A 23,367-nucleotide genomic window follows, 5' to 3' on the forward strand; every position below is an offset into this window, starting at 1 on the left:
GCTGGCGCTCACTCGAGAAATGCAGAAATCTTGAACTCTTGGTTCAGAGATGATCCTTAATAGACCAACTGGCAGACCAGGGTTTGGCGGTCAAACCAGTGTCCTGTATTAGACCACATGACAGACCAGGGTTTTGGGGAGGGGGGGGTCAACCCCATATCTTGAATTAGACCAAATGGCAGACCAGGGCTTGGAGGTCAATCCAGTATCTTGTATTACAGCCACTCAAACTAGGCCAGGGGCCAGAGCCGGCACTTATTTACTCCGGGGCTCATGCCCGGGGCGGGGAAGGCGATCCCCCCCTGACCAACGGACCCCGACCCCGAGTCCAGGGAGGCTGGAACGTGGTGACGTAAGAGGGACGACGCGCGCACGGCAGCAAGCCCCCCTGCGCTCTTCCCCAATGGGGGCCAGAACTCGGGCCACGCCCCGGAAGTGGTGGTACGTGCTTCCGGCAGCGGGCGGCGGTTGCCGGGGCAACTTGGTTGCCAAGGAGGCGGCGGTGCCATGTTCATCTACCTGAGCAAGAAGGTGAGGGGTGGGGGCTCGGGGCCGAGTCGGGCCCGTGTGAGTTTGGGCGCGGCCCCCTGTCCCCCGTGTTAGCATCCCGGCGGGGGGCCAAAACACGGAGCACGCGTGGTTTATAGGGTGGAGGCGTTTTCAAAAAATAAAAGTGGTTGTAAAGCCCCCCGTGGATTTCTTTTCCAGATCGCGATTCCCGGGAACATTCGGCTGCGATGCATCTCCTGGAACAAGGACCAAGGCTTCATAGCCTGTGGCGGAGAAGAAGGGCTGCTGAAAGTTTTAGAACTCGAAGCGCAGGCGGGTACGGGAGGCTTTTCTTTCCGAAAACCCGGCGTCTGCTGACGCTGGAAGGGCAGGGGCTGGGGAGCAGGAGCTGCTGCAGTGCAGCTCTGGCTGTTTGTACGCACGCAGTTGGATCGGCCGAGCGAAAAGATGTCGTGTTGACCGTGTAATTAATTCAGGCCGTTGCCGATCAACATCGCATTTAGAGACAAACAGAATGAATTTATTTCTGCTCGGTGCTATGGGGTGTCGGTTGCAGCCGTGTTGGTCTCAGGACACAGGCAGACAAGGTTCTTTGGGTGAATCTGGTATCTTTTATTACACCAACGTAAACGGTTGGAAAAAAAATAATTTAAAAACCCTTCGTCGGGCTGAGGAAGGCTCTGCGGCTTTCTGCTCTGTGGGAATCCTGGGCTAGGCCAGTGGTTCTCAACCTTTTTTGTCCCAGGACCCATCTGTAAACATCGATGACTGTTCCTGACCCAGTGCCCCTCACTGCTGCCCCTGCGGTATGTGGGGGAGGGGGTCCCAAGCAGCCCCTTCCAGGCTGGGACTCTTCCAGCCTACAGGGGAAAGCCACAGTGTCCTACGTTTTTGTGCTTTAAAAGATAATCCATTTTTTAAGTTTGTTTTAATGTTCATGGCCCTTTCATCTATTCTTGTGATCTGCTTTTGAGGTTGAGAAATGCTGATCTAGACCAAGGCTGTTCAGCTCCCTACCCCAGCCCCCTTCTCTGCTTCCTAGGCAGTCACTGTCACATGCCCTCCCTCTCACCAGCTGCTCTGCAGCCTCCTGTCCCCAACTGTGTGGGCTGCCCTGCTGGTACTTTTGCCCCCAGCTTTCCTGTGCCATGCATCAGCAGGAGAGGTAGCTGCAGAGGCCCACAGACTACATGCTGGCCCCTTGGCTGCATGCGGTTCATGGGCTGGTAGTTGGACAACCCTGATGTAGATCTTAGGGCATAAACTGTGGGTGGGATTTGTCAGTTCCAAGTGGTGTGGGAGCAGAAGTCCCACTGGCAGTCAGTATGTTGTTTACACATTATCTTCTGTCTCCAAGGTAAGGTAATATTTAAATAGCAATGCGGAGTAGCAGTCAGTGTTCATTTGGATCAACTCTCAGTGAATTCTCTGAAACAACTTGGAAATCTAGTTGGTTTTATAAAGGATATCACCTTTACCCCGAGTCCTGATTCCTTTTGCCTCTAGACCAAAACGGCTGCAATCTGGATACCTGAAACAACCTGGGAATTCATCTGAAGTTTATTCACTTTTATTAGATACCAACCAAATACATTGTGCTCCTTAATAATTTGGGTACTTGTGAAATGTATCCCTTTTGTCTCTATTCATGTTCTGTAGCAGTGCAGTTCTGTGTATGTGATGATGCTTAATGCATAATCATCTGAAAAGTAAATTCATTTTAAAATGAACTATCAGCTGGTTTAATAAATTTGACCCCAATCCAGGTTCTTTTTTGAGACGAATGAATACTGACTCCAGACCAGTCCACTGTTGTTTATATCTGAACTAGCCATAAAGAATAAAGATTAGGCAAGCATGTATGTGGAAGTCATTGTAGAATGTGAGAAACAAAGAAAAGGGAGATGGGTAAGAAAGAGTAGCAATGTCAGATGTAACAGTGCTCTTAAATGTCAGATTACTTTATGAGTGATGCTGAAGACATTAATTTTTGACACTGCTATAGTATAACAAATATCCTTAACAAACAAGAGCCATAGTCTGTCCTGGATCTTTGTGTAAACTTCTTGTTGATGTCTGTGGGAGTTCTGTTGTGGTATCACTGGCCTACTGATTATAATTAATAATGGAGTTCATCCTTTTCCCCCCATCTGTAGCATCTCATCCTGTAATAGGAGGTTTTGTCACTTATGTGTTTCCCTAAACTTTGCTTTAGTTACCAGTGGGAAATTTCATTTTGTGAAAAATAGAACTACCTTCTACATGCCATTCTTTTATGGAGTATTTTCCTCACTTTAGCTCCATAGTATAGACTCATTTTCAGTTAGTTTCTGAATTTTTTCCTTGGTATCTTGATACTGTTTGTCAATTTCATGTTGCTAATTAGTGTGTGCTTTATTACACATACACTTAAAGAGCAAATTATGTGCATTTTACAACTTAAATAAATTTTAGGATAGTAAAGTACGTCTTTTTTTTTTTTTTTGAACATGCTGAAATTGAGCAAAGGGAGAGATGGCAGTGGTTTCTAAGGGGTCTTCTGGATCTTGAGCATCAGAGCTTGGGAGGGATGCAGAATAGCAAACAAACAACAATCAATAGATACAGAATGTGTGTATGTTTCTTTAAAGGGTCACTTATTTCCAAACTTTCAGGTATAAGCAGTCTTATTAAAACCAGTGGGATTAATCATGTGATTTAAGTCTTAAATCTGTTTTGAGACCAAACAACAAATTGCTGTATTTAACGAACAATTCATATAATTTTTTATAATTCTTATATTTTAATTTAATTTTTTTTTTTAGATGAAGCAAAACTAAAGGGTCTTGCAGCTCCTAGCAATCTTTCTATGAATCAGACCTTGGAAGGTCACAGTGGTAAGAGTCAGTTGTGTTGCGCTATCATCCTGGTTTGAAAACTAGGACATCTAATGCTTCGAGAAACAGTGTAAGCTGCTGATATTCTATTGTGAAACTAGTAAGACGATTTTCTTTTATATAACAGGGCTTATTTATATTGCATACCTAGATATAAAATCATTGAATGTTTTGTGGTTTTGGTCTGTGAGCCAAATTCAGTTTTTGGCGCTTATGCAGTTTTCATTGGGGCTGTGCTCTGGCTGGGCAGGAGGACAGAAAAATAGGGTCATCTAGGCATATGCATAAAGCTGTGAAAGTCCTGACATTTTAGCTGGGCAAAAACCCTAACAGGGAGGGGAATTTACAGTTAGTTCAATAAAGATATTACCAAACAAACTTTGCTTGTCTGAAGAAGAATATTTTTTTCCTAGTCACAAAAAAGGGAGTGGCTGAAAATGATAACAGAGTGAATTGCTGGAGTTTCTAGGAAATGTTGACAAATTATTAAAAAAGGATCTTGTAATCTTTATTTTCAGTATTATTTTGGGAGTTGTATAAAATGTGAATTTTATACAATTTTCTAGGTTCTGTGCAGGTGGTGACCTGGAATGAACAGTATCAGAAACTAACCACCAGTGATCAAAATGGCCTCATCATTGTTTGGATGCTGTATAAAGGTACCATATGGGATAAGCCTGGGTAATTTAAGGTAGTTCAAACATGTGATGTGTAAACCACATTGAACTGAAACCTTATTAGCTTTGCTCAGTGGTCAGTTGTACATACTTACTATTTTATTTCCTGAGAAGAAGAAGGGCTGTAACTATGCAGAGGGTCGGAACTTACTGATTTAGGCTCAATGTTGAATATTAATATTGAATAATTAGGTATGCTATGGCAGTTAATGCAGGCAAAAAAGCCATATTGGTAAAAGTTTTGGTGTAGTCATTTTGTTTAGAGCAAGAAAGTTTTGAATAAGTTTATCTTAGAAATTATATCACAAATTCAGTATGCTAGTATAGCAAGTGTATCATATAAATACCTTTTGCATTTTTTTTTGGACCTTTTCAAAACATTTCAGTGAATTTAAACTCAGTTGAAGGAGCTGAGCAATTATCACAAGTGGGCCTGCCAAAATGAATCAGGAGAGGGAGAGAGAGACTTTCAGTTCACTATTCTTCCTGTGCCAGATCAAGTGGATTACTTCACTTTGCCTAGGGTCATGATGACCTTATTACATAAGTTAGTACTAGAAAAGAACCATGCCATCATTTAGGGGTAGATCCAAATTAGTTCCATAAGTATCTAAATGGAACACTTGAGGATTTACTTGCAAAATAGAAATTCCAAATAATGCTGCCTCAGCAGCCACAAAACTTGGTAGACACCTAAATTTATTAAGTGGTTTCATTTTGGATTGCAGGGATCCCTGGGCTAACAACTTGGCTTCTGCACTTTCTCAGATACAATTTTGTTTGAGCACCTCAGCACTATTGTAGTCCACATTGATGCCTTCCCAGAACTAAAATCCCCCCTCAGTATTTCTTAAGATGGTTTCATCAAACTTTTACAAAAGGGAAACTGTAATGACACCTTTTCTATTTTATGCAAAGCCCGGTGCTAATTTAGTATTTTTTTTGCGGCCTTATTACGTTGGAATGCCACATCTGATTTGCTGTCTGGTGTCATGTCAGGTCTCTTTCTGCTTAATTACTTAGAAGCTTTATTTCTTTTTGCTGAATGCATATTTCATATGATGCAACACTAATTTTATTTCCTTTTCATTTGATTTCTCTCTGAGTCTTTGTAATCTTTCTTCTTTTTGTGTTTTTAACATGTCAGGAGGTTAGTAGCATTTGTGAATATCGTTGTGCAGTCTGTAGATTTTTTTTCACATTTGAGATTTAATAATCAACACATCTGAGTTTATACTGTCTTCACTTAAAGGATTTTAAGATGAAAGGTACAATTGAATTTCATTTTCCGATAACAGGTGCTTGGTACGAAGAAATGATCAATAATAGAAATAAGTCTGTTGTTCGAAGTATGAGTTGGAATGCGGATGGACAAAAGATCTGTATTGTATATGAAGATGGGGCTGTGATTGTTGGTTCAGTTGATGGTAAGGTAACTGCTGTATTAACTAATGTAGTATTGTGGATATTTGGTTAGCTCTCACCTGGTAATTTTCCTTAGAAAACATGCTTAAAACAAAAATAAGATACACTAACTGAATTAAGTACCTGCTTATCTAGTACTAAAAATATAGCTGAAGTGATGGTTCCACGGAATATATATTGTAAATTCTTGTTTTCAAAGATGAGTCATTTTTTGGCTATAAAGATTACTTTTGTGTAGAAATACTAGTTGCTCCTTCTTAATTTAGTGGTGACAGTTCTCTTTAAAATTTGATAACCTCCTTCACTTAAGTTGTCCACTTTTGCATATTTTATTTTTTAATCCAGTATTTTTTACGTCACCATTTTTTTTGCACATGCATAGTTTGAATTGTAAAGGTCATTTTAAAGATTAATTTTGCCATTGCTTACAGTCCTTGATTGTAATTTGAATCCTTTGCTAAATTGTGGAAAAAGATGAATGTGTAAAAATAGCATGGTCTTTGTACTTTGTTTTTCTGGGTTTTCTGTTTGCCATGGCAAAACACAGATTTTCTCCTTTAAAGGAGAGAAACCCAGGAAGCTACAGGTTTCCCTGTGCAGGCTGGCAGAGTTCAAGCCTGAAAAGGGCTGCTTGGGGCTGGGGACAGAGGGCACCATGTGCATATGCATGCACACACATGCATATGGCAGCCAGGCAGGGTAGTGGAGAGCAGCTTTCTCCAAGTAAATATGGGGGTAAGGGGTGCAGGCTGCACAGGCAACATGTTGGTATGAAGAAATAATCAATAATAAAAATAAGTCTGTTGTTTGAAGTATGAGTTGGAATGCAGATGGACAAGACCCCCCCAGATTTCTGTGCCCACTGTGGGGTGTGGGGCTGCAACCAGGCTGGACTAGCTCTAGGCAGAAGCTGCCTCTGCAGCCCAGCAGGCGGGGGTCCTGGCGTGGGACAGAGTACTGCATCTCCATGGCTGCTAAGGTGAGGTGCCCTCTGCTCACTTGGTAGCAGAAGGGGTTACAACTTTGCGCTACTGCATTTCAACTTGGCCATGTCATCATGGCACTCCCTCCTGCACCAAGTCCTGCCCATTGGGCTCTGGAGGCGCCTACTGCCCAGAGCTGGTTCAGCCTGGCTGTAGCTCCGTGCCCTACTGTGGGGACAGAAATCTGTGTGTGGTGGAGGGGGGAGGGGCATATGCCTTCCCCCTGCACCCCAACACATCACTTGTGCCCATGTGCCCCCTCTCACACACCCAACCCCTTCCCCACACACATAGCCCTTTCCTCACATACTGGGCAGTTGGGGGTGAGGGCTGTGGGTCAGGAATGAGGGACACCAGCAGGACCAAGGGGCTCTGGGTTAAGAGTGAGGAGCACTGCCAGGGCTGGGGAGGCCAGGGGGCTATGGTTTAGGAGAGGGGCACTGGTAGGGTTGGGAGTGAAGGGCACTGGCATATCAGGGCTGCTTGGCACCTCCAGTGCAGTAGTTGGACAGCCGCAGCTGGACCTCCGTCCTGGTGAGCAAAGGGAGCAGGGGGAGCTCTGACTTTCTATGACAAAAAACCCCCCAACTTCATTGGCATTTAGAATTTATTATAGTAATTGAGGCATTGGCAGGCTCCCATATCGCTTTAACATTGTAAATATATTTATAAAAACCTTGTGTTCAGCTCATATGTATATCTTTGAAATGAAACTCCACTAATCACAGAAAAACACAGATTTTGGGTTTTTTTTTTTTTTTTTAAAAAAAAAAAAATGAGAATTTGGGATTTAAAAGGAAAAAAAACAAAACAAACAAAAAACCTCCAGGTTCCCTGCTGATAATTAAGCCAGCATTCTAGGTGGTTTTGCATATATGTGCGTTCGGTGCCTGAATAGTGATACACTGAAAGAAGAATGAACGCATAATCAAAAATAATTAAACTAAGAGCTTGACATCCATGTCACTTACTGCTTAAAAGAACAAAAAAATTGTATTAACACCAGAGATACAGCTCTCTACATTTGGTGCATCATAATGCTTGTATTCTTGAGATTTAAATTTATGTTCCACAAATTTTACATAAGTAAGGTATCTCATATCGAATAGTTTGTAGTAATTGTTCTTGTCTTTATACATATGACTAATAGCTCTTTTCGTTTGTAATTTTTAAATGTTAATTTTATTACTAGTTGATATATTTCCTTCACGTAAGTAACATATACCCAGTTACCAATTCTCTTAAATAGAATGGACTTTCTGTTACAGGTAATCGTATCTGGGGGAAAGATTTGAAAGGTACACAGCTGAGCCACGTAGCATGGTCCTCTGATAGCAAAGTTTTACTCTTTGGAATGGCAAATGGAGAAATTCACATTTATGACAATCAGGGAAATTTTATAGTAAGTTCAGAGCTATATGCTTTGAGTCTGTGTTAACTATTATTTTTAAATGTAAAAGTTAGTTTTCCTAACTTTCAAAGAAAATTTTATATATATTATATAAAATGTAAATATACACAATATATATAATACAGCAAAAAATACGTTATCCGGCACCTTACAAACTGGCATGCTCTATTAATTGGCATGCTGGTCAACACGGCAAAAGCAAAACTGGAAGTGCCTACTGTGGCGCTTCTGGTTTCACCAGGTCCCCATGGCCTGGGGCAAAGCAGCCTGCACTGCCGAGCCCCCTCCTTGTTCCCCAGCACACTGACAGAGTGGGAGGGGTGGCGGCCCAAAAAGGCAAAGATTCCTTTTCAGGCCTCTCGGGTAATCAGCATATTTGGTTATCCGGCACCCCCCCATTCTCTACGGGTGCCGAATAACAAAGCTTTTGCTGTATATAATATATGTAATAGTACATATATTACATATGTTTATATAAATGTATGCATCTCTATCTCCATCTCCACACACACACACACACACACACATACACACACGTATGTACATGTACATATAGCAAGTTTGCTAATGTAAATACCATATTTTCTTATATATATACAATGCACCCCAGAATAAAAGATGAACCTTGTGGTTGAAAGACAGAAAGATCTTTTCTTGTAGCAAGTAACTGAGTAACAGCAGCTAGGGAGCCAAGCCTGTTCCTTGTTCTGATCCCCATGACTAAGGCTGTGCAGATTTTACTTTCAGTTTTTGTCTGGTAAGCAGCAGAAACTGCTTTTACCATATTTCTTGCATTTAATGTGCACTAAAATTAAAATGTCTACCTGCTAGTTCTAGCAGCATGAGAGAGTGTGGTATTCAGAAAACATTTAGGCATATAGGCATTTGTACATATGCTGGTGTTGCAGTGCCAGGCACTTTTAAAAGTGCCTGGTGCTACGGCACATGCAGTTGTATAAAGTGGTGGTGGCATCTTAAGGGTGTTTTAGTTCAAAAGCGCACCACCACCATTTTCTGTGTACTGACGCTCATTTTGCCACTTATACAACTGTACGTGATGTGGTGCAGTGTGCATCAGCTTGTGTGTGGGGCAGACTTGATTAATCGAGTCTGCTCTGACCTGCTGAATCTGAAAAAGGTATGTTTATAACTGCCCATAGTACCTGTTTTATCATTCTGGGCAGCTAAGTAAATATAGCATCAGTGCATTCTTTGGTTTGCAATTAATTATGTAAAAAAAACAAAAAAAAAACTACACACGTCCTGAAAATTGTTCATGCACGTGCTAGGTAAAAATTGCATGAATTTCACCAATACAATATATGTTGTGCAATAATATTGGGTAAGTGGGCTGTAACAGGGGGCCTGCTCCGGGGCTGATCTCACTGCAGCCCACCCACCTGTTCCTGGGCTAACCTCCCACATTCTAACCCACCACGCCTTGTTGTTAATTATTTAAAGATGTAATTAAGCAGGAGGCTGCCTATTTCCTGTCCCAATGCCAGGGGGCACTATCTGCAGCTCCATTCCTCCCCTGCTCTGCAGCCCAAGCCTTGCTGATGGCAGAATCCTACTAATTGAACCCCGCCTGGATTCCTCTCTTCAGGCAGCCTCTTCCACCTTCATACTAGGCAGCATAGCTCCTTGAACCGCTTCCCCTTCGGGTGCAGTTCCCCCACAACCTTTGGCTCGCTAGCCCTGGCCCACCTCCAGGCCAGTAGGATCCCCAGGCCCTCAGCTCTTGGGCATTCCTCATGGTGGGCCCCTGACCCTTCCAGTCCTGGCCCCAGCATGGACCAGTCTGGGGAAGTTCAGACAGGTGTGAGTCTGTGGCCTCAGCCTTTCTCTATGGGGTCTACCTTCCAGACCCTCAAACAAGGGGTAACCCACCCAGTGGTGGGGGCTAGGGGTTAAGGCACCCCAACCTACCTTTCACCAGGGTGGTAACTGGCCTGGCTCCCATGCCACTGAGAGCCCCAGCAGGCCACCCACTCCTGGCAGGGTGCAGTTTTAGGGCTTACCCAGGACCAGGCGCCTCCTGACCATCCCCTATAGCACCTCCCTTACCTCCAAATAATACCAGCAGCCCTCCAGCCAGGCAGTGTTGTTGCCTGGCCTCCAGCAGCAGAACTGCCCTGTTTATAAGGGCAGCCCCAGATTCAAAATGGCTGCCCTCATCAAGCACCTGGCAGCTGCCAGCTCCAGGCCCTTAAAGTGGCAGGCACCTTCAGTGCCCTGCCATATGGGGGATCAAATTCACCCTGCCCAATTTTGGTCTGGTGGGTGCTGTATGTAGTGTGTAGGGTGGTTCAGCCCTGCGTGTTGCAAGCAGCACATTCTTGTCCTGCTCTAGGGGGTCACTGTGCATGGGGTACTCACTGCTTGGTGCGCCCTACCGCACCGGCCCTGTGTGCTGGCTCCAGGGCTGGTCCAGATCAAATCCCAGACTGCCCTTGCTCATTGGAGCCAACACACAGGGCTGGGCTGGTGGAGAACCGCATGCAGCATGTGCCCAGTGCTGGCCCTATGCACCACATGCAGAGTGAGCCTTGAGTAGGGCCAGTGTGTTTTTTGCATCCAGCGTGTGGGGTTGGACTGGCTGTGAGCACTGTACGTGGCACAGGGGATTGGCATGGGTTGTGGGCTGCATGCAGTGCCCTACTAGACTGCTCCTGGAGACCCTACACAGGGCTGGTCTGGCATGGGTGCTGTATGCAGCTTCTGCCCTGGACTGACCCCCTGTGCCACTTGCAGTACCCATGTTGCTGGGTCTAGTCCATGCACCAATCTGCCTTAATGTACATGGTCAGTCCAAGGCCCACAGGTTGGCTCATAGGGCTCCACAGACTGGATCTGGTCCATGGGGTGAATGTTTGACACTCCTGGCATAAACCAACGGTTTCCTATCACATTTTTTGGCAGGGAGACAGTGAACTAAAGATCTTAGATGTTTAAAGGAAAATCTCTGTAGCTGGTCCTTGAATAAAGATAAATGGCTTTAATATTATTTTATATTTCTAATGGTTGGTGTAGAACTTAATGTCCCGCAAGTATTTGAGTGGGCCAGGGAGGTTATATGGACTGTACCATGACACACCTGTCTGATTTAAAAGGTCAAGCAAAGCTTTATTGGCTACACACAGAGATAAAGCAGCAATGCTGCATGCATTAAAGTGAATCTCACTATGCTACAATAATTTTAGGTGGATGCAATGAGAGTCCCGGATCAGTAGGCCATGCTGGGGCGAGAATCCTAGGTCACCATGTCAGCGTTAGTCATGTGTTGTATTTGTCATTTATGTTGAAGTTCCAGTTAGCTGGAATACAAGAATAACTCTGTGTAGTATTACATATTTTGGCAATGACAATGTAAAGTGAAATCTTTTAAATTGGCTCCCTAGATGGACAGAGAATTGCCTAAATTAATAGAATGTATCAGTTAAGAGAAGAAGCCATTTTAAGATTAGTTTAAAAAGATTGGTAGACAGGAAATTATATTCCCTTAATTTATATGTCCTGAAATTGTTGGTAAACAAGAGCTAGTTAAAAAAAAAAATCCCAAACCAGAAAACCTATCATTATAACATTAGATTTAAATGCTTTTAACATTTTTAAATGCCTTTTTTTAGTAATTGAGCTAATTCAGAGTAAATGCAAAATGTTTTGATTGACCTGAACTTAATTTTATTGGCATAATACTTTGTGAAAATTTTCAAAATTTTAACTGTCTATTTTGATTGGGAACATTTTTTCAAATCTCATCATTTTTTTTCTTGGGTGGAAGAAAAATCATTTGGGTAGGAAAAACATTTCCTACGCAACTCTAATCTTTTATAAGGTTATGGTATAAATGTGCATTGCAATTAGAACCATTTTGATTAAATATATGATAGATAACGATTAAAGTTTTTTTTTGTCTAGATGAAAATGAAACTGAATTGCTTGGTGAATGTAACTGGAGCATTTAGTATTGCTGGAATACACTGGTACCATGGTGCAGAAGGGTACATTGAGCCGGATTGCCCTTGCCTTGCTATTTGTTTTGACAATGGAAGATGCCAGATAATGAGACATGAGAATGACCCAAGTGAGTACACCTTACTTTTTATCTCATGCAGGCAAGGTCTAACACCCAACTGAAAAGTATTTCTATGTTTGTAACATGTTTACTTTTGGCTGCTGCATTCAGTCAATTCCAGAATTTCAGAGAGAGTTTCCTAGAATGGGTGGGAGCCAAGTGATTTTGGTGAAACCTGGGAATTGAGAAGGGGAATAGAGGACATGGAGAGCCACAGCACCTTTATAGAGGGGGATGGAATGGAGTTTCTTGCTTGTATGTAAGCTGCTTGGTGTACAGAAACAACTTTATTTCAGCACCTCTGATAACATCTGAAATTACATAGGATTAGGTGTATTTAAAACATGAACTAGTGCTGTTTTTGCTAAAGTCTTGGAAACTGATCGTTGAGCCATTCCTGACCTAATATTGCTAATACTCAACTTCTTATTTCTAAAAAATAGACCCTGTTTTGATTGACACTGGTATGAATGTGGTTTGTATCCAGTGGAATCATTGTGGAAGTGTGTTGGCTGTGGCAGGCTCCCAAAAAACAACTACCCAAGAGAAAGATATCAATATTGTTCAGTTCTACACTCCATTTGGTGAGGTAAAAATACGTTGCAACTTGTCTAAAAAACTCAAATTAAGGTGGTTATTTTGCTTGTCTAGTGATTGCTGTAATTATGATTAGAATTTTCATAGTGTTCTGTACTTTGAATATGTGAGTTATATATATTTAGAAGAATATATTTATATTTTTATAAATTTATTTTTAATATTTATATTTTTATTGATTGCACAGTATTGTGCTTTGGAAGGTTCACTGTGAAACATACATTGTTTGGGTGAAATTCATTGAAGCTTGGGAAATGACACCTGCCCATTATTTTTCCGAGAAACCTTTCAAAGATGCATTGTAAATCTTTTCTTATCCTCATACATCTCAAGGAGACCATGTTTTGTGAAAGCCTTTTGCACCTGACCTCATAGTTTCATAGTAGCTAGAGTCGGAAGGGACCTAGGTAGATCATCTAGTCCGACCCCCTGCCTTGGCAGGAAAGAGCACCGGGGTCAGATGACCCCGGCAAGGTGCTCATCTAACTTCCTTTTAAAAATCCCCAGGCTAGGAGCCTGCACCACTTCCCCTGGAAGCCGGTTCCAGGCCCTAGCCGCCCTGACTGTGAAGTAGCGCCTCCTAATATCTAATCTAAACTTACCCTCCGCCAGCTTGTGACCGTTATTCCTGGTCACTCCTGGCAGCGCACGGGGGAACAGGGACTCCCCCAATACCTGCTGATCCCCCCTGACCAGTTTGTAGCAGGCCACAAGGTCCCCCCTTAACCTTCTCTTGTGGAGGCTAAACAGGTTCAGGTCCCGTAGCCTCTCCTCATAAGGCCTGCCCTGCTGACCCCTGATCATACGAGTGGCCCTCCTCTGAACTCTTTCCATATCGTCCACGTCCCTTTTGAAGTGTGGCGCCCAGAACTGGACACAGTACTCCAGCTGCGGCCTGACCAGTGCCGCATAGAGGGGGAGGATCACCTCCCTGGACCTGCTCGAGATGCATCTGTGGATGCATGACAGGGTACGATTGGCCTTCTTGACTGCCTCCCCACACTGCCGGCCCATGTTCATCGTGGAGTCAATGACGACTCCAAGATCCTTTTCCGTCTCCGTGCTGGCAAGAGGGGAGTTCCCCAACCTGTAAGTGTGGTGCCGGTTCTTCCTCCCCATGTGCAACACCTTGCACTTATCAGTGTTAAACCGCATCCTATTCTCATCCGCCCACCGTTGCAACCTGTCAAGGTCAGCTTGTAGCCTATTGCACCCTTCTAGTGCACCCACATCCCCCCACATCTTAGTGTCATCAGCAAACTTGAACAGGGTGCTTTCTACCCCCTCATCCAAGTCACTGATGAAGATGTTGAACAGTGCGGGCCCGAGGACCGAGCCCTGCGGAACCCCACTGCCCACGTCCTTCCACGTCGAGAAGAACCCATCCACTACCACCCTCTGGGTGCGGCCCTCCAACCAGTTGGCGACCCATTTGACCGTGTGGGCATCGACACCACAGTCTCCCAGCTTTTTGATGAGGACAGGGTGAGAGACAGTGTCGAAAGCCTTCCGGAAGTCCAGAAAGACTACATCCACAGCAACCCCTGCGTCTAATGATTTGGTGACCTGATCGTAAAAGGCCACCAGGTTGGTCTGACAAGACCTGCCACTGATGAACCCATGTTGGTTGCCCCTGAGCATGAATTCCCCCGCAAGGCCCTCCTGGATGTGTGCCAGGATGATTTTTTCAAAGAGCTTACCCGGGATTGAGGTAAGACTAACTGGCCTGTAATTTCCCGGGTCCTCTTTTTTTCCCTTTTTGAAGATAGGGACCACATTGGCCCTCTTTCAGTCCTCCGGCACCTCACCAGAGCACCACGAGTGCTCATAGAGCCGCGCCAGGGGTCCCGCAATGACCTCGGCCAGTTCCTGTAGAACCCTAGGGTGAAGATCGTCCAGACCAGTGGACTTGAACACGTCCAGCCTCTCCAGAAGTACCCTAATTAACTCCTCGCTAACCCCTGGCCCAGGCGTGTCTCTCCCGGGGCCCGAGAGGGGCCCAGCAGGGAGGTGGCTGAACTGGTCCCTACTTAGGAAGACAGAGGCAAAGAAATTGTTAAATATGTTAGCTTTGTCATCTGGCGTGATGACTAAGTTGCCCATCGTGTCCTGCAGGGGCCCTCGTTTGGTTTATAGGCTGTTGCAGAATCTACCATCTGAGAGTCAGTGTTCTTATAGTTCATTTTTATGGTGCTACTTTTGCATTATTCTAATATAATAAAAGCTTACGGCCGTCTGTGTGGCCGTAATGTTTTATTTGTATTCTGATTGGCTGAAGGAAATGGCCAATCAGTGTGCTCCAAGCCTGGGGGAGCGCTGCCATGATTCTGAGGCCGTGCCAAAGACCGGAAAGGGGGTGGGGGAGCTGAAGCCAGCAGCGCTGCCTTGGCTCCCCCACCCTGCTCCCTACAACAGGCAGAACAGCAGCAGCATGGGGCGTTAGGTGGCGGCACTCCATCCCAGCCCCCATCAGTCTTGCGGGCCGTTAGCTAGTATCAGAAATAAATAAATTAGCCAATGTGATATTTGGCCATCCACAACATTATGTAAAACAATAGTGAGTGTAAGAGGAAGTCTTGGTTCCTAAGAATGAAGAGGTGTCAGGCCAGCCCCAGCAGTTATGGTAAGGAAAGAACATTGAGTTGCACGTTTTGTTCTGAAAAAAGTAAGATCCTGATTTATGGGGAAATTCTGTATCCTTCAGTATTTATTGTCAGAATCTTGGACACAATTTGACTCATGCCCCTGCCTACTAGTATTATAATGTAAGTGACTGCCCCAGGCATTCCAGGTTCTGCATCCAGTGTGTAGAAATATTCACAAGTAAACTTAATTTTGAGATCTAAGGGGAATGGCATTATACTAATTTTGATACTCACAGATATTGGCTGAGATTTTCAGATGATGGCTTCTTTGTTGTGTATAACTTAAGTCCAAGATTAATCATGCACGTAGATGCCTCATTAGCTATTCAGTGGCAGAAGGTAGACCAGGACGACACCTTGAGCAGTGGTTCTCAACTGGGGGTATCTTCAGAGTGCTTCCCTTGCATCTCATGCAGTACCAGATCAGAAAGCAGCAGCGGTAGGTGCATGGGTTTCTTATCTGATAGGTTTAGTGCTGGCAGGAACACCTGCTGCATCCCTTCCCAGTCTAATCCCCTCATACTCCTTCCTGCATGCATTTGTTTTGGGGTAGTTTCACTTGGGAGCGATGAAGAAACACAGGAAACATATCGGTGGCGCTGTGTCTCGATTGATAATGGTAAAGCTGAAACAGTGCAATGGTTGTTCTTAACGGGTGTTGCCAAATTCAGAAAAGTTATGGAGCAATTTCCTGAATCTAAAAAAGCTGAGAACCACTGGCTTGGAGACTGCTTGGTTCAGAAAGGCACGAGTTTTCATAGGCAACAGCCTAATTCAGCATCTTGATAAACATGCTGAATAGGTTATTGCCTATGAAAGCTTGTGGCCTTCTGAACCAGTTAGTCTCTAACACCTGTCCTTGGTCTTAGGTTCATACCAGGAGAAAACCTTTCTCCCAGCACAGAAAGAGGATAGAGCTGTTCATGGGATTTCTTGCAGAGAAGTGACTCTTTCCCAAGAAACTTAGATTAATTGCTACAAGGAAGATCTCCCCCCTCCTACGCTGACTTGAATGGCTGTATGCTTTTCTCAGATGTTGAGGAGGCTTTCTCTCCATCCCTCCCTTGCCCAGGAGGGGGCCCTGCTGGGGACCCTGCCATAGAATTCCCCCCATGTCCCATGATTGGGGGCCATTCTCCTGTGGTGGGACCCATCCCATAGCCTCAGGAGGGTTGCCTCCAGGGAGAATGGCTCCTTCGCACTCTTCTGGGTCAACCTGGAGGGGTTGCAGGGTCCAGAGGCAGCTGCAGTGCAGTAAGGCTCTGGGAGCTTTTCCCTGTGGAAAATGCCCTCCCCTCTTTGCCCCTCAAACTCTTCTTGGTAGACTTGGAGGGGAGCATGGAGTGTGGCAGGAACCAGGAGAGTTCCTACAGGAGAGGCCCCCCCTGTCTTGCCAGCCAGCTGATTAGTGAAATTGGGGGAAGGAGGCAGGGCATTTTCCTGTGGTGAGAACCCTCCTGGGGGTGTCTATGACAGCCTGCTCCTTCACAGGCAGGGCAGAGGGCAGGCTGCCAATCAGTGGGCACTGTTAAGGGTAGGGGTGAGCCAAGCAAGAGCTCATCTGTGAGGCTTTCAAGCCAGGAGACTGGAATACATGTCTGGTCTGGCTCTCAGGCCATTATTCTGGTGGTAGATATTTCACAGAAATTCACACCATTAGAAATAAAGGTGTCACCTTGCTCTATTTTTTCTGCCTGGCTTCAGATTAGTCCAACTAACCATTTTGCTATTCTCTTAATAAGATACTGAGTCATATAAAATAATAAAATATACACCTGCATTTAACTCAGACACAAAGTTATTGTCTCATAATGAAGGTAGGCTGAGACATGAAATTTAAATTAAGATAAAATTCACTAGGGTGTAGGTTGTAGCCATGTTGGTCTAAGGACATAGGCAGACAGGGTTCCTTGGGTGAATCTGATATGTTTTATTAGACCAACTGGCATTCACTGGCATTCTGTTAAGCAAGAAGTCTTCTTTTCATGATCAAAGAAAACTTAAGGCCCTGATCATTTAAAACTTAGTTGCAGGAGTAGTTTTATACATATGAGTAATTCCACAGAACTATTTCAATATCTAAGGCTTTTTACCTGCATATGTGCCTCCAGGATTGCAGTCATAGTCTCTAGAAAAATATCTAGATATGAAAATGGCATTTTATGAATTTCCACTTTGCATAGTTCACTGATTGTAATCTCCATACACTGCCACAAAGTGGGAAGTATTTTGCTATCTGTTGTCATCTGAATGATATAGTTGTTCCCTGTATTAGTTAAGTCATAACTGAACTTTTTTTTTTTGTTTAGGCTTATGTAGAGGGAATAGTAGAAAAGAGGAGGAAGAGAATAGGTTCAGGAAGGATTTACTTGTTATGTCAGTGGAGCTTGCTCTTGGGTATGCATGATCAGCTCATTTCCAAAACTGATTTTACATATGCCCATGGCATAGGATGGGTGTATTCTAAAAATACAGCCATCCTACTCCATGGGCATGTTTGTTCTAGCAGTTGTGTTCAAAAGGACCTTAATTACCTGTTTTACTATGATAATGGACTATTAGGCTAATCCTAACTCTTGAGAAATATCAAAGGTTACCGTTGTTACTAATGGGAAGTTTAATTTTATTTAAAAAGTGGTTTAAATAATAGGTACGTAAGGATTGAAGGAAAAAACATTTTTGCTTTCATTGATGTTTTCCTGTATATTTTTGTGAATTTGAGTTATGTACAAGTCATCCATTGCAAACGTGTGTAGTTTCTCTCTGACCAAACAAAACAGTTCAGTGAAAACAAAAGAACACTATGATAATGTAAATTAAATTAATTTTTAGTTTGTTGAAGAGCACAAGAGCTAAATTCTGTGTTCATTGTTATTCTGGTGGAGTAACTTCAATGGTATTTAATTTCATCTGTCTAAGAATTTGTCCGTCATGATTTTTTAGTTCTTCTTACTGGATAATATATATTAAAATATACATCTATATTTTAGCATTTGCGTACACTGAAGGTTCCTGGCAAACTGGTGTCAGCCCTGTCCTGGGAAGGAGGCGGATTGAAGATTGGATTAGCTGTTGATTCTTACATATATTTTGCAAACATTCGGCCAGATTACAAGGTAGGTAGTGATGTAGTACCTGAGTCGCTGGAAGTAAATATGATTATTAGCTGAAAAATAGTACTGTAAAAATGGTGTAAAATAATTTTTATTACAGTTTGTCTAATAGAGCTAGCTGAGGTCTCTTCTGTGTATCACTAATAAAACAGTTGAGTGTTGATGTATTTGATTTTGTTGAAAGCAAAAAGACACAGCTTAATTTTTAGGTATTAGATTGAATTTGGTATACTGCCTGAAAAGGTTTGCTTTCTAAACTGAGCAGATGTGAAATGGAAGAAAAAAATGCCAAAAAATTATGTTATTGTTTCTACTAGCACTTTTTCCTAACCATTACAGGATCTGGGCAGGAAGTTATTCTTCTGTCCTGTGAGAATTAAGGTCTATTATGTCCTACATAAGTACCAAAATTACTGTATTAGATTTTTCATTCTTCTTGAAGCTATTCCACCTGGTGTAAATGATTAAATATTTATTGGAGCAGGGTTTTGAACCTGGGGCAGCTACCTCCCTGCATGACCAAAATACTAAGCTACAGCATCTCTCTCGCTGGCCACTGTACAAAATAACAGCCTAAGCTGGAGAGATTGAGACCCCCGCCACTTCAAGAATAGCCTAAAGCTTTCTGGTTGTTACTCACCTGCTGTGGGTCCTAATCACCAGGCTATTCTGGTAAGATGGCACTGTTTCCTTCTCTCACCAGAAATTCCAGAAACAGTTCTTGTTAAATTTGTCATGTTTCCAATAAAAGTTTTGATGTCAGAAAATCAGTATTTTCTGATTAAAACCCAGTTCATTACAAAAAAGTGCTGACTGAACTAAGGGCAGATTTCTGTTCACTGACTAACTCTGAGTTATCTGACCAAAATGTAGGAGTGATTTTGTTACCTACCGTGGGTGTGTAAATGCCTGTATTATAGAAAGAAGATCACCTCTGGCGATGTGCCTATATTCCTTTTATGGTGTACTTGTACCATATGATATTGAGTGTAAACATTTGCCCACCTGGAGAAAGTAGCAGAATCTTCTGTGCTTTAGTTGGGTAACTCAGTTGGTCGCTAAGCTACATTTAGTCATCCCCTAGCTGAAAAAGAATTCTCCCCCTAGTCATTATGTAAATGTCTTAAAATGCAGTAATTTGGTTTCTGTACAAGTTAATTTTTCCGGTTCACTAATCTGGAATCTACTGATGTTGTAATTGATACTTCAGTCAGTGCTTGCTAATGGGAGGCAGGAAATTTCCAAAGGGAGTTGAAGCTTAAGCTGTCACTTTATGAAAAAAAATCCAAGCTTCTGGGTTTTTTTTTTTATGTTTAACCTCTATTTACACTGAAATATTGGACGTGGTTTTCCACTTGATGGATCAGCAGTGTAAACTGTTGGTTAGGCAGTCATCCAGTGTTTCATTGCTAGATAATTAGCCTCTGACAGGGCTAATTGACACTCTGATAGTTGCCCAAGCCTTATTTACACTACCATTTCCACCCTTGGTACCACTTTTGAAGCTGCACAGAATGGATTATGGGTCTGAGCCAGCATAGTGTGGCCTCTGTTAGTCTGCAGAAAGACAACCTGAATTAGTAGAGAAAGATGCAAACTGGTATGTAAAAGTCATCCTTAATGTTCATATTGGCACAGTTTTAAATCTGGCTTAAACTGATGTTATCTGTTTTCCTGTTATAATTTTGAAAGCTTGTGACCGGTTACTGGGCTGGCTTATTCAAACAATGGTTTGTGTCTCTCTGCCATGTGGTAAAACTCTTATTAGTAACTATAATAATTAAGAGTATTTCCCCTTGTCAGACCTTAGGTAACCCAGGCTAGTCTTTTTTTAAAAGCTGGGGTTTTTTAATTTGTTTTTGGGGATTTTTTTAAATCTAGATGGGGCATCTGTCCTTATGTACCCAGTTTAATTACAGAAGGTAATCATGTGGCTGCCTACAAATTCAGAGGGTGGGGGAGGCGGGAGGAGAGGGAGCAGCAAGGAATAGGAGATGCTCTGTCTACCAGGGCACTTCTTGGAGTAAGTAGGAACAGTGGCCACAAACTGACAGAGAGCAGATTTAGGTTAGATATTAGGAGGAACTTCTTTATGGGAATGGTTGCCAGAATCTGGAATGGGCTTCCAAGGGAGGTGGTGCTGTCCCCTACCCTGGAGGGGGCTAGACGTATACACATGGCTGGGGTTGTCTGACCCCAGTGCTTTTTCCTGCCCAGGGCAGGGGGTCGGGCTCAATGATCTGCTAAGGTGCCTTCCAACCCAGCCATCTATAAATCTATAATTTTCCTGCCTCCCATCTCTCTCTGCAGTAGGACATTCCAGAGAACATCATTCTACATGTTTCTGATGCATTTCCTTTGGTACTCTCATTTCTACTGAGACAGAGTGAGAGATCTGCATACGTTTTCTCAGAATAATTGATTAAAAATTGTTGAGCAAAGAACATAAACTTAGTTTAATGGTAAAAATGCTACTGCTTGAACACAGTCTGAACTTTTACCTGGAACTGGTTATAAAATCACAAATAAAATTGTAGTATGGTGCCAGTCTTAGCTGTACCTAGTAGCTTCTATATAGACTAAAGCTCTGTCTGGCATGTTTCAAATGCCCTAAACTTTCTGAAGTCTGAGTCCGCTTCTCGCACTTGTGGCAAATAGGATAAATCTCTTTTGTGAGTGTCTTGGATGATGTGTAAAGATTTGCCTTAGTGAAGTTACGGTACATTTGGTTTACTGTGTAAAATCAAGCAGCACATAATTGAGAATGAGATACTTAAATAGTATACTGACATTTGGATTTTCATACAGTTAAAAAAGTACATATAAACTTTGTGTACTCTGTATATGACTTCCTGTATTACTTCATCATCATTTATAAGATGATGCAAAACTGAAGTGGTACTAGAGCCTTTTGGATAGGGCAGGGTCTAAGTCTTAAAAATAGGCTTCTGGCTTGGAAGTTAGTTCAGTGCTCCTTATTTGTTATGTCATATGATTATACATGTATGCTTTCAGCATACAGAAAAAAATTGTGATCTAAATATTCCGTACTGTTCAGTCTTAAAGTAACATTAACAATCTGAGGATGATTGAAATAATAAATTTGAGATGGCTAGTTCATACGGACTATTTAGTGTTTTGTTAATTGCTATTGAAATAAAAATAAAGCTAAATAGAAGCTAAATGAATTAAATGGCATAAGAAAAGGTCTCAGAAAACTTATTGCAATGGTAAATAAAGACATAGTTTTACTTTGTTGTAAAAAGCAAAGTGTGAGTAAAACAAAAATCTGTGCTAGGAAAAGACCCTCAATTGTTTGTTGCAAATTTACTGGATGTGGCTCTGGTAATTCATTTTGGAAAAGATAGAAAATAATTCTAAACAACCTAACGGGAAGTGCTACGTAATGTTTACTGTGAGAGTTTTGTAAAGATTGGGCTATATGCCTGCTACTTTTTCTTGAAACTACCATTGATATCTATGAAACGCTGAAAAAAACATTTTCAAGTTACATCCCAGAATATGTGGGTTTCCAGACTTGGCAAGGCTTAGAGACTTCAAATGAAGAAGGGATTTTTTGAAGGCTGAATTTTAGAAACTTTTTAAGTTGTGTTTCTGTCTCTTGCAAGTTTCAAAGTGTTTATGGAAAAGGTATACTTTTATAAAGACATCAATATTTGCTCATTTTGTTATGATGATTTTCTGATCTTATGTGGCAAATGTAGTCTTGCAAATATATTAAATTGTAGTGGTAAAGATTCCTAGCTTCAAAGCTACATCATTTCCTTTAATATAGAACAGATTATATTGTTTTTTATCACTTAGTTATTTAAATCAGAAGGATATACCAAAATGCCTAGTGGGAAGTGGCTGTTCAGATGAGTCACTGAAACGCAGTCAGATGGTAATGACTGAGAGTCGTTATTGACCTGGGTTGGATCACCTAGAGATGAAAAGCTTTGTACAACATTACCAGTCTAAACCTCCCAGTTCCAATATCTTTTTTCTTAAGTATTAGCAGCAAGACTGTGAACTAATGTGACAAGCAGTTGATCTGTAGTAGAAGCAGTGCTATGGGAGGTCTTATAGGAATATAGTGGAAGTTTCTACCATCATTAAAATAATCTTGAATTGTTATCAAGAGTTATTTCACTTAGTATACAAATCTTACATTATGGCTACGCTTTCAGAGATTTTGCAGTGCTTAGAAGGATTTCTCAGTGACTTGGGCTGTGGTGATTTTCTAATCTGTTAACCATTTCTACCAAAAAATGGATCTCCATGTACATAACGTTCATTTTTATAATTTCTATAATGTTTTACTCAGTCACATTATCACTCATGATGATTGTGATAGTGATATTGCCAATGATTCACAATGTTAAATAGAGCTGAATAGTTTCTGATAGAATTTAACACTATTATCTGTCTCGGCAGTGGGGTTACTGCTCCAATACAGTTGTTTATGCATATACTCGACCTGATCGTCCAGAGTATTGTATAGTTTTTTGGGATACGAAAAATAACGAGAAGTACGTGAAATATGTCAGGAGTCTGATTTCCATAACTACTTGTGGAGACTTCTGCATTTTGGCAACTAAAGCTGATGAAAGCCAACCTCAGGTAAAGTCTTTATCTTACTCTCACTTTATTTTACTCTCAATTTATTGCTGAAAACATCCCTTTTAAAATTCAAGATGTGGCCTAACTTAGAAGAGAGAGACTGGCAATAGGCACCTCCATCACTATTAATATTACCATTCACTTAATATCCTCCCTACTCGGAACACAGAAGAAAATGAAGCAAAAGACGGAGAAGCAGTTAATTACCAAATTTTATTTTGTTTCTCCTTACAAATACAACTAATGGCTGTATAAGAAAGAGTCCTCTTGTCTTTTGCTACATAAACAGTAGACAAAATATTAAAAATATTAATTAAATATTAAAACATAAAGAAGAGTAGAAAATGAAATTATAAAAAATAAATTGTGATTGTATTGCATGCTCTTTCTTGTGGTGACCTTTATAAACAATTGCTCTAGAGAAATAAG

General features: G+C 42.1%; 1 protein-coding gene across 3 annotated transcripts in view; it reads left to right on the forward strand.

Annotated features, from left to right (window-relative positions):
* The first annotated feature begins 435 nt into the window (after positions 1–435).
* Positions 436–23,367, forward strand: part of WDR35 (WD repeat domain 35) — a 70,201-nt gene continuing 47,269 nt past the window's right edge. For 2 of the 3 annotated variants that reach the window (XM_090031739.1, XM_090031750.1), the window contains exons 1-10: positions 436–531; positions 709–826; positions 3,315–3,386; positions 3,953–4,045; positions 5,362–5,490; positions 7,740–7,873; positions 11,804–11,969; positions 12,404–12,549; positions 18,193–18,318; positions 22,753–22,938. In XM_090031739.1, coding sequence (XP_089887865.1) covers positions 508–531; positions 709–826; positions 3,315–3,386; positions 3,953–4,045; positions 5,362–5,490; positions 7,740–7,873; positions 11,804–11,969; positions 12,404–12,549; positions 18,193–18,318; positions 22,753–22,938 — 1,194 coding nt within the window. In that variant the 5' untranslated portion in view covers positions 436–507. The other variant, XM_090031744.1, reaches the window with a different exon arrangement.

The sequence above is a fragment of the Crocodylus siamensis genome, chromosome 1, assembly GCF_052110815.1.
Source record: "Crocodylus siamensis isolate JL-2025a chromosome 1, ASM5211081v1, whole genome shotgun sequence".
In the NCBI taxonomy this organism is placed as follows: domain Eukaryota; kingdom Metazoa; phylum Chordata; order Crocodylia; family Crocodylidae; genus Crocodylus; species Crocodylus siamensis.